Source organism: Chenopodium quinoa, unplaced genomic scaffold (genome assembly GCF_001683475.1).
Source record: "Chenopodium quinoa cultivar QQ74 unplaced genomic scaffold, ASM168347v1, whole genome shotgun sequence".
Lineage (NCBI taxonomy): Eukaryota > Viridiplantae > Streptophyta > Magnoliopsida > Caryophyllales > Amaranthaceae > Chenopodium > Chenopodium quinoa.
This window is the reverse complement of record NW_018745684.1, coordinates 674,320-686,680: the sequence shown is the minus strand read 5'-3', so window position 1 is coordinate 686,680 and position 12,361 is coordinate 674,320. Positions and strand designations below refer to the sequence as shown.

Below are 12,361 nucleotides of genomic sequence, written 5' to 3'. Positions count from 1 at the left end.
GATTTCATCTCTAGTCCCGAGGTGTTAAAATTGAGTGACAAATCACTCAACACACCCATCATCTTAGCTAATTTGACTTTTCTATGTTTATTGTCCTTATTCTGTAGAGCACTGTTAGTTTAATGCAGTGAAACAGATATAATTTGTCTGTAATTAACCATCCCATTCATCATTGGGGATGTTCCAATAATGATGAGGTACCGTATTATTTGAAAATTTGGTGTTTTTGATAAACTACAGTTATTGAATAATTCAGATAATTATGCACATTTTCTTCCTCAGATAGCTACTGATTAACATAACTCTGGAATGTTAACTTATAATTCTTCTTTTATCTACCCAAATTTCCCCTTCATCTTGATTATTTCCCTTTGTCGCAAAGTGAAGATAGCCACCAAATGGTTGTCAATTTAGCAAACATTTGGAGAGAATACCAACGATATGCACTTACCAGAGTCAGACACGAAGCGACTGATGATGAAATAGGGCTATTATGTTTTCAATTGCTTTCCAGTTTCAACCATACATGAACCAAGCAGGGGCAGTTAATTGGGTGAATTCTGGGACAGTTACACGGATTAATTTGAAATTTTTATCTCTCTTCCTTCTTTCCCACTACTTAAAATCTTGCACACTTCCTATGTTGCAACATTAAAGGAACGGAGGATGCATAATTATCATTTACCATATGACATGTTGTTTTTCCCTAGTATTTCTATCATTATGACATAAATTTCGTGTACAGTACTACTACCAAAAAAGATGATGATTATTTTTCTGATATATTATTAACCTTCATCACAGAAACTACTTACAGATGGAGGTCGAGAGTTTGCAATGAGAGTTTGTTGAGGACCCCGAAGAAAGAAGCTATTAGAATGACCTACAGCTTCAGAGGTCATGGTTAATGAACTATTAGGCCTACAAAGATGAAGTCCAGAAAAATGGTTACCCCATATATCATAAGTAAACCTATCCTCCTCTGCCCTCACATTTTCCTCCGGTTGCACTGCTTTTGGGGATGAATCTTTGGTCCAGGAGCTCGAGCATGCGGTTCCATTGCCAACCTGGAAGGAGAAATATGCGTCCTAGGACATGAAGCATAAGGCAAAAGTATAGCTCGGCTTTCCATCTTCTTGGATCCACCAGGGGGTTTCTCTTGGGTAGAATTAAGATTCTGACTCTGCATTTCAGGAACTCTTGCTGATGCTAGCGGTTCACAGCTGAAACAATCATTAGGTTGCAATTTCTTCGGAGATGGGGAGCATGTTTCTGGAGGAGAAAGAGTTGTGATGGGAGACAGAGGTGATGATGGTGTAGAGTTCCCACTTTGGCTGCTGGAAACTTCAATAAGTGCATGCCTCTTCCTAGAACGCCTTCTCTTTTCCTTACGAGTTTTGATTGTCAGAGAATCAGGTTGTGCTACCTCAGGTTTGCAAGCATTCTTGACAGGTCGATTAGTATGTTCTGATGAAGGGTTATTCTCAGCTCGACAAGCCACAAATCGATCTGTATGTTCTGCAATGATTACTTGTTTCACGTGACCTGTTTTAGCTGGTTTAGTACCCTTTCGATTCTCCTGACTGATAGACACAGTTGATGATGACTTATCTGTAAGCCTTACAACAGGAATGGATCTCTTCTCTCCTTCAATTGAGGAATCCATACTTTCAGAGGGCACTTTGAAACGAAAGAGAGAGAGAAAGATTATGACAAAACCGATTGCCAAGCAACATTTTACAGGAGACCAAAAGAAGGAATCTACACATACATTAAGTGAATTTGGAGGTATACTTGCTTGCATTGGTATTACAAGTATTCCAGCATCCAAAATCAATTCGAGCTCCCTTTGTACTACAGGCCCAGAAAGATCTGACAAGTATGATAGCCCAAGCTCCAAAGATTCTCCAGGCTTCAGAGAAAAACCCTGGCAATTATGTACAACAAAACCATCCAATCCACATTCTCTTCCTGAGACATCTATTCTCTTGACATTGACAGGGTAATCACCTGCATTAAAAGCGGAGACCTTCTTTAATAATGGCTTACGACAGCCAGAAATAGCATCCTCATTGTTGGATAAATTCAGAGGATAGTTCATAGTAAAATCCAATCTCTGCACGAGTTCTGAACCCTCAAGCAAGACTAAAGAAAGTGATCCACCAGATCCACGCAGAGATAACATCTCCAAACCAGAAAGATTATTCCTTATGAAAGCCGAGCTCTTCCATTCACATCTATCTGAAGGATGAAATAAGATAGGACCCAATGATGCTGTGCCGTTTGGATGAAGAAAGGCCTCTGTAACTGTACTGTCTGCTACTGAAAACCCACACATACTCATCCTGGTGGAATCATTACAGGTAGAGCTACTTGCAGAAGGTGTCTGTTGATGACCATAACAGGTTTTGCAATTATCAACAATTTCTATCGAGTTTAGTATAAGCTGCACTATGACGGGTTGCCGGCTAGGATTTCTGACTGTAATTGACTTGGCATAGTATTTCCCAATTGGGAGCAGCGGGAAAAGGAGCTCGTGGTTGTCAAGCAGATAAAGCCCACTTATTGAGCTCTGAGTTCTCCACTCTTCATGAAAAAAATCATCTTTCACTGCACCATCCAATGCCTTCATGTAGCAAAAAAGATGTAGTGTTATTTATTCATTTATTTATTGACAGGAAAGTGTTATTACTAAACATGGAAAAACAAACGTATAAGAGCATGTACAGGGAGGGGTACACAAAAAAGATAGGAGCTTAGAAAGTGACACCTAAAAAAGTTGAAACAACTTCCCCATTATGCTTTGTACATTTGGGGCAACATGGTTCAAAAAAAAAAAAAAAATTGTAAAGCATAACAACGAATTAATTCTGTATTTTTCTTGGTAGGTCCAGCATAATCATCTGCTAGATGAGCAAGATGAACTAGTAGAGCTAATTGTAGCTTGTGCACAAATGCTTTGTAAGGTTGAAACGGAAGTAAACAAGAGCATGCCTCTATTTCCCACATGTTAGGTATGCTAAGAGCAATCATCACAAAAGTATGATACATTAAAATTAGTATACCAGATCCTTATTCAGCAGCCACAGAACAAACACATGACATGGCAAGGGAAATACTTAACCAGTGAACCATCTCGTCCAAGGAAGGTGGTGGGAGTGGAAGTTGTTCTAGACTTCTAGTTAAGGTGTGCATATCAGAATATGGATAACTAGGGTTAGCTAATTTAGGTGCTTCGACATATACACCTCAGAGAGTCAATTGAAACAAAAAAGTACCCTAAAGGAATATGTCAAGAAACAGTCAGGATTAAAAAGATTCACAGAATGCAAAAAGGACAAGTGAGGCCTCTTAATTGTTATTTCATGTTAAGAGGAAAAAAGATCACTTATTTCTTTGAGCCCATAACGTATGTGGCAGATAGACATGATAATATTAGCAAATAGACAAGGCAGCAACACATTCGATAAACAATAGTACAAGACCATGTCAAATGTCTTGCTAGTTGCTAACCCTGTCAATTTTTGCATTGAATCTGCAAGATGCGAGTTGATATCTATTAGCACTAATACGTTTGAAAAGCAATGAAGTAGTTGGGCAATAGGACACAAGAAGAAAGCAAGTCCACCTCATTTATGAAAAGCAGAAGACCTCAACACAGACAATAAGGAAAAACAAACTTATGCATGTCAAGGAGCAGCAGCAACCAAAGATCAAGTGTGTCAAGATAATAAGGCAGTAAGCGCGGATTGTTCATACCTTTGTTAATACTGGAGTCTTTTCAGAGTAGGTCAGAGGTACTTTTCTATTGCTAAGATCAGCAATGTCAAAAATATGAGAAGATGATTTCCGTTGTTGTCTGGGACATATTGCAAAAATATTCAGGCAAGGAACCTCTAGGAGAGGGCTAGTTGAGTCATTCACCAGTATTTCTAGCTTACAGCTTGTGCTTACACCTGGAATCTCAAGAAAGGAATTATACTCAAAATTTGAGGATTCATAAGTCACTAATGCTATCTGTGAGACAGTGCCAGGAAAAAGTAGGAGTCCCTCCAAGTACTTTATCTGAAGGATTTGTCTGCTGTCAACAGCTTCATTAATTTTAACAATCTTCAGCAAAGTTAAAGCTCTGTTTTTTACTGATATAGAAATAGTGGTTTCACTTGTATCACAAGGACCAACAGCCTCCATAGATACCGAAAGTAAAGAAGCTCTATCTTTCCAGGGTTCTGTCTTCTTCAGTTCTGATTCAAATGGAATTACGAGCATATCCTTCTCATCCTTTAAGGGTCTAAACAATTCCATACAAATTGCACCTACAACCTTTTGTTCTGAATCAGGTGAAAAAGCCATTTCTAATACACTTTGAGATTTATGAGGACTAATTAACCAGTTTGCAAGAGGCCTAACAGTCATAATCATAGAGTCTGATTGTTCAGTATCACCATTTAACAACTTGTCACTGGAAAAGCTATACTTGGTTTTTGCTTTAGGATTCTGTTTCCTGCAGATTGACTCTACTAAAAGAGAACAACTACTTTCAAATACTGAAAGCAATAAAGTTACTTCCTCAAGGTCAATGGTTTCATCGAAAGGATTAGATATGGACAATTTCCCACTCAACCACTCACCAGAAGAAGCGTCCAAGCCAACCAAGGGCCTCAGTTTATAAGGAGATTCAACAGCAGAACCCTTAGCCACTACCAAGAAACCACCCAAACTTGTCGGCAAAATCACTTCAGCTGAAGACAAACCCAACTCATTCGGTAAGTAAGCGAAAGATATGGAAGTAACTTCACCAGGTCCTAATACTACCTCGCTAAAATTGAACGGAAAGAACTGTGAATCAGTAGTAAAAGGTTTGTAAACCTTTAGAACACGTTCATTGCAGGTATTCTTTAAGGTCAGGGAAGCTACAGACAAATGATATAAATAGTTCTGTCCCCAATTCAGTAAACTAGGGCCAATACTGACACAAGGAGAAGAAGAATCTGAGGATGTATACTTATCTACATCTATGCTCCATAGGCTAAAACTTGTTTCTTTTTGGCTAAGTAAATGCGCACTACAGGAAGAAAGAACAGTTTGGCCAACACCATTCGCAATAGGAGTTAACTTATCATGGCCAAACTCTAAGAAATTTAAAGAACAGGTAACACTGCCCCCATCAGATAAGCGAAATACAACACCATCTGATGATCTACTAACATTACCATCTGACCTTATTGATTGTCTACGCAGCGCAGCTCCTGAATCAATCCTGTTTATATCCAAGTCTCCCGGCTTCAAACACTGTGCTTCTGACCAAACACCACTATAAACCGAAAAAAAGTGAAGCAATTCAGACCTACAACCATCATCGTCGTTAAAAGGCACCATCTTTTGCTCTCCTGAGCCATAATCCAAACTGAGATACCTTGAATAAGAGCCACAGGCATCATTACTCAAAGGTTCCCGGGGACATTTCTCACTTTCAGCCACACAAACAGTGGCACAAAATACAACGATCACGCTCACCCAAATGCAGAACTCATATGCAGGATGCACCATGTCCCTGTATCAATAAATGCATAAGTGTCTATAGCTAGCTCGATTGTATTCCTTGAACTCCAAACTACAGAACCATCCATACTATATTTTGGTCATAACCACCAAACATAGTATGAACACGACCACATGGACCAACACCACAGAAGAATTAATTGCAAATAACACTAAATATATAGTTTCTAGCCTCATGAACAAATTTCTAACAACCATCATCTAAACAAAAAAAACACCATTTCTGATTATATGAACGTCACCCAAATTACCACATCATCATCTAATGATCCAATCCCCTCTCCCCACCCAAAAATAAAAAAATAAGGAAAGGAGGACCCATTTTAATGCAATTCTTCAATAAGATGAAATAAATCACCACATCACAAAATTTATATGACAAGTTTTCAGTAAAAAAAACATTAAACTTTCATTCATAATATATTAATAAGCAAGTATTAAACACAAAGTTCACATAACCAACTCATATTGAGCACCCAAAACTTCAAAAAATCAACTAATTTCCATATTTTAACCAACACCCATTACATGATTCTCTGAAAGAAGAAATACCCAGTTTTGCAGATGCTAAAATAAGCAATAAAAATCCCAGACAGATTACTAAATATAGAATATCATAGTCCAAAAATATAGCAGAATATGATAAAGATTAAGCTTAAGAAAATATACTCGAAGACTTTTGGTTAAACAACTACTTACCAGTTGAGCTGAACTCTGGAAAAACAAAGAATAATTTGTGATTATTAGGGCTTTGAATACCAAATCAATGATACCATTTGACCTAAAAGTATGTTGTTTTTGTATTGAAGGCTCTCTGTTTTTCCCCTTTATTTTTCAAAAAATAGAAATTACTTTTGATATTCTTGATTTTGGGCCGAAAATGGCATCCGCCACCTGAAGATAGAAGCAAGTGGCCTTGAAGAATGGACAAGAGAGGTGGTGGGAAAAGTGAGGAAGAGAGAGAATATTTTTCCATTGAATTGACAACTTTGTCCTTCTCAATATTCTGTTTTTAATCACTTTTTTGGAATCTTTGGTTTAAGGTAATAGGGGTGGATTAGTCAACTATGAAAATAACCCCTGTTTTTTCACTCTTTTTTAGTAGGTTTAAATTAATGGAATATGGTCATTTTTTTAATTAGTAAGTTTCAAAGGTGATGAAAGGTGAAAGTGACTATGATCTTGATAAAGTAAAAAACTTAGTAGTATAATTAATTTTACTCCTATTAGATAAGGTATGTAGGAGTCAATGTTTGTAGATGAATGTTGTATCAAATTTTCAATGCATGCACAACATTGCAATGTTAGAGTTATGAGATTATGACTATTTATCTATCTACCTCATACTTAATGAAATTGTGTATGACATTCAACCACTTTTGTTTAGGTGGCTTCATATTATCATCATCCTTAGAAGGATAAATGAAAAATAGACACTACATATGTTATGTAATGATCAATACTCCCTAATTGTATGTTCTTGAATGGTCTAACATGCTTACTTTTATCAAATTATGAAGAGAGCTTATCTTATTTTTACTAGATATTTATACAAGTCAGTTGCCACACATTTTTGCAATGGCTTCAGAATAACCAACATTCAATTATGCTTGTTTTTAGGCTTGCTTGCACATTTTAACAACGGATACACTCACTTTTATAATGAGATACATATCAACAATACGAGATGTTGAAGGCTTTTTCCTATGTTTACTTATCTCATTCTTCTTGCCCCCTCCACCACTACCTTCCAACTTCTTGACTTTATTTCACAAAGGAAAAAAAAAAAGAGACAGAGAGACAGTAAATTTTAAACTTAATTTTTAACTTCACAAGCAAATTTGTACATGCCCGTGGAACAAATATACGGAATGATAGATTCAATTAATTTTAATTTAGGGGATTGTATGTATCATACAACAAATAGATTTGACCCACAAAGACATATTGAATTAATTGCTCAATGAATAAACTAATTCAAGAGAATTTAAAATAATAAAGGCGTGCTCGGCGCTAGCATTTGAGTAGCTTTTAGGTAGCTTTTAGTACTTAACAAAAAAATATGAGTGTTTGGCAATATAGTAGTTGAGGGTAGCTTTTAGTGGTGGAGATAACTTTTATCAAAAGTTAGAAATGTTAGCTTTTGAAATTAAAGGGGTAGCTGTTGAGATAGTTGTTTAGTTTAAAAATATATATTGATTTTTATAGGTAACAGCTATTCAACCGCTACTTTGCCAAACACTCATACCTAAATTATCTATCTTCACAGTTAACAGTTTGTCGACAGCTAACAGCTACCTACACCACTAACAGCTACCTTCACGGCTAACAGCTACCAATTCACAGCTAACAGCTACCTTCATAGCTATATTTTGCCGAAGACGCCCCAATTGTTCACTAATCAAAATCAATACCTTTAGAATTAATATTAGATAATGACGCCTAAAAAAATAAACTTATCGATTTTGAAATCTTTATTACACCACACAACACTAAATGCTTGTAAATCAATACCAGAGTACTTCACATATAAAGAAAGACAATCGAAAAGATTGAATATCAATTCCAATGGCCAAATTAATTAAAATCGATCGAAATTAAATCTCACTTACATACCAAAATATGTAGATTTTTTACAAATTCATTATTCAAACTCTAATCAATATGATGTAAGAGAACTAAAAAAAAACTCAAAATTGGAGTAGTGATTTACCTTCGATTAATTTGAAGTGAAGAAAAATCCCTAAACCTCAAGACTCAAGAGCGACTGGAAATGAATTAACAACATCTAAGTGTAAGCAGTGACAGCGTAGCAAAACGATGATATATATACACAAAGACTAGTTGACCTAAACAGAATTGTGTGATGGAAGTGTCTACTTATTATCAGGTGACGCGTGTCAATTTAATTTAAGATAATAAATTGACTATTAAGTCATTGATTTTAAATTGGAAAAAAAAGGGAGCTTTTGGAATTGAAGTTCCATCAAATTATACAAGATGCATGTTCTTTTCTTGTTACTCTCGTTAATTATGTAAATATATAATTTACTTATAGATTTATTAAGATTATGTTACCTATCACCTTTAAATTTTTTCTATATACAAACCACACATGATACTCACTTTTCCAAAATTTTATTAATTATAACAATTATTCAACCTTGTATGACATAAACGTGATATTATATATTGTATTGTGCACCTAGTCTATGGTTACAAAAAGTGGATGATAAACAAGATACTTGTTTTTCGTTGGTGCTTTTTAGAATTTCCAACTTTCCATCCCTTGTTTACTTAGGTGTAAGGGACGACTAAAGGGATGGACACATGTATAATTTCTCATGAACAGTTCATAATCGGTTTAGTCAAATTTGATTAAGGATTTATTCTTTAGTTATTGAGCCAAGTTTTAGCTAGGACTTATAGTCAAATATTAAATAAGTCAAAATTAAATTCAATGTTTAACACATATATCATGTATACTTCGTATATAATTTATCCATATGTAGACCTAATAATTAAGTTATCAATTCGATGACTAATGTTAGGAATATAGATTTCCTAAACAAATTATACTATTTAGTCAAGTAACAACTTAGTATTTTATTGGGCTTAGAGGCTAGGTAGAATGTGATTTGTGATTTATGATTTATCGAATTGAGCTCAAGTTTAGCTCCAACTCAAATTATTCCTATTAAGCCAAGAGAGAGCAAGGTGTTAAAATTTGAGCATGAGCTTGGTGAAATTGAATCAAACCAAGCTGAACCAAGAATATATAGTAGATCAAAATATGATCGAAACCAATATGGATTGAATAAATAACACGATTAATTAGATGTATGAATATATGTTAGTTCTTATTTTTGTCAAAAAGATATGTAATGAATTTATGTAATGTAATAGTGTAACCTACATATATATGCTTTGAAGGGATTTTAGAAATGTGGCTCTATAGTATCGAATAAAAAGTTACTTCGTATCAAAATAATAAAGGGTTGAATTGATAGGTTTAGTGATCATATTGATTATTAGGTGTCATGTTTATTTTAAACTAGCTTATTGGCTCGTTCGATGCACGGGTTGTTGTTTAAATTATTATTATATGTAGTATGTTTTTCAATAGTTAATACTTTTGATATAACTAGGGTGGCTAAGCTAGCCATGTCGGGAAGTTTTTTAGATTAGGCGTTATGGTATAACTTTAGTTGTTAGTAGCGTTCATTAGGCAAAATATGTAAGCACTTGTAGGCGTATAAATGTTAAGAGTTAAAAAAAAAACAATTAACATTAATGAGGGAAAATATGTAAATAAACATTTTAGGGACATAATTGTCTTAACACCATTCATAAAAGTGTGGTCATACTTTTAAAATGGGTAAATACGTAAATAAACATTTTTAGGGGCATAATCATCTTAACACTATTCATAAGAGTAAACTCATACTTTTAAAAAGGTAGGGAAATACGAAGTAATTGTTTCATGGCCATTGAAGTGAATGAACTTCACTGCTAAAACTTAAAATAAAGAGAGAGTGAGGGTGGAATTGTGGAAAAAGATAAAGGAATTTAGTTTTTTTTTTTTTTTTTTTTAAACAACATAAAGGAATTTAGTTAGGTATATATACATGAATATTGTGAATTATGATATGGCATATTGGTTTAAGTTATATTTTAAATTTAGGAGATGAAAAGTCTACTTTTATTTTACTTCATTCATATGTTTATTAATGCGTACTAATTAGTTCAACACTTCACTTTCTTACTTAAATTTACAAATTACGGAATGTATAAAGATTTTAATATTACATTCCGTATAATTTTTTTATTTTAAGTTTTTTTTAATAAAGGGAATATAAAAGAGAAAGATTAAGAGATGTGACATGTGGCATATGAGTGATTTGTAGTGACATATGAGTAATTTGTGATTTGTGTTTTTAAATACTAAATATAAAATTCAAGTTGTTAATAATAAAATTAACTTATTCTTTTTTATTAATAAAAGTTGGCCTGTTGGGGCCCATCCTAAAGATTCATTTGTGCCAAGAATTCAACTTTTGGATGGAATCATTGACATCTAAATACTTCGTGATTGGATGTTTATAGTGGCATGAATCAAAGAATTGTTTAATTTCTAATTCCTAAGCAATGTTATGTACTTATGGTGAAACACGTCATTGTAGAATTTTATTAATCTATTTAAGGCACAAATATTTGGTTGAACTCAAAATGTAAACAAGGAAATTAAGGGATCCAAAAAAGAGAAATGAAAAAACACAAATATTTGGTTGAAAGCAAAACGTACACAAGGAAATAAAGGAACCTTTCTCCTTATCGGTAAAAATAAAAATAAAATTAAACTAAAAGTTTATATTTATTGTATTTTTGATACTTTTGTTAGATATAAGATAAATTCATAATTAAGCTAAGGTAGGTTTATCCTAATGATCTGATAAGGTTTGACCTTATAAGTTAAAAGTTCAAACCCTATTAAAGTTATTTAAATATGATCTTTATATTTTTCATTCACTTTTAATGAGCAATTGAGCATGACTCTATATGCAATTGGAGAACATTTGAACAAGAACTAGCCTTCTGACCTGTGCAATGCACGGGTTGCTCATAGGTATATAATATATTTTTTTTATTTTATAATATGTTTTTAATTTAATGAAAAAATAAATAGTTTATAAAGGAGAAAAAGGGGTGAAAATTGAATAAAATTGAAAAAGATATAATTAGGGGAAAATGAACTAAACAACGTTTATATGTATTGAATTAAGGTAGAAATTGTTATATTACGGTGCACCCAAGGGTATTGTTTGCTCATTTCAATAAATGATTATTGTTCATTTTATTATCAAATGAGCAAACAAATACCCTTAGGTACACCGTGCACCAGGGTGTATATGACAATCTCTCGAATTAAGGTTTTTTTTTTTTTTTGGATTTTATTAAATGTTAGGAGGGGGATAAAAAGGATAGGGTAAATGAGATTAAATGTAGCATAGTTCAAGAAGATGGTTTGCGTTTTTAAATACTAGGTATAGATAAGTCGCACATTTGTTTTTTTTAACGGGATAAAAAAGTCGCATATAAAATGATAAATTACTAAACTTTTTCTATGAAAAATATGATACAAGTAATAAATAATAAGATACTTAAATAAGATGAACTAGACATGAAAGTTAAATGAAATACTTTCCCTCAAAAAAATAAAAAAATAAAAAAAGTTAAATGAAATACTCCATAGTATAATCTAATCTAATATCATATCTCTAATAAATAAAGTCGGTCTCGTAGCCAGGTGACGAGACAGCGACACTTGACATTTTAATTTTTCGATAAGTGTTGCACCACGTAGGAGATAAATAGGCCTTATTGTGACACATATGATGCCAAATAAGCAATTTTTAGATAGATTTTTTAAGATAAAATTGTTGCATAGAGTTTTAATATCGATAAAATTCTAATATTTCATATATACAAAATTAATCATAACTTTTAATAACATCGTATAACTCAATTCTATTTCCATCATCAAATTCGTTTTATAAAGTTTTTTAAAATAAGATCCATTTATAATACTACCTCTGTTCCTGAAAGTTTGACTCACTTACTATTCATGTGGTCAAAATAAAATAACTTTGACCAGATTTTATGATTTATATAATCAAAAAATTAACAAGTTTGATCTTATTAGATTCTCCTTATGATAAATTTTTCAAATATCAACTTTTCAAAATTTTTACTTATACATAGCCGAATTTATTAATGGTCAAAGATGTTCATTGGATAC

At 33.3% G+C, this 12,361-nt stretch overlaps 1 protein-coding gene across 1 annotated transcript; it reads right to left on the bottom strand.

Annotated features, from left to right (window-relative positions):
• Positions 1–651: 651 nt before the first annotated feature.
• On the bottom strand, positions 652–6,592 carry LOC110718265. The gene is made up of 3 exons (XM_021897100.1): positions 6,262–6,592; positions 3,760–5,554; positions 652–2,626 (listed from the first exon to the last, which is right to left on the bottom strand). Exons 2-3 carry the CDS (start codon positions 5,548–5,550, stop codon positions 989–991), a joined length of 3,429 nt encoding a protein of 1,142 aa, XP_021752792.1. The 5' UTR covers positions 5,551–5,554; positions 6,262–6,592; the 3' UTR covers positions 652–988.
• Positions 6,593–12,361: the final 5,769 nt, after the last annotated feature.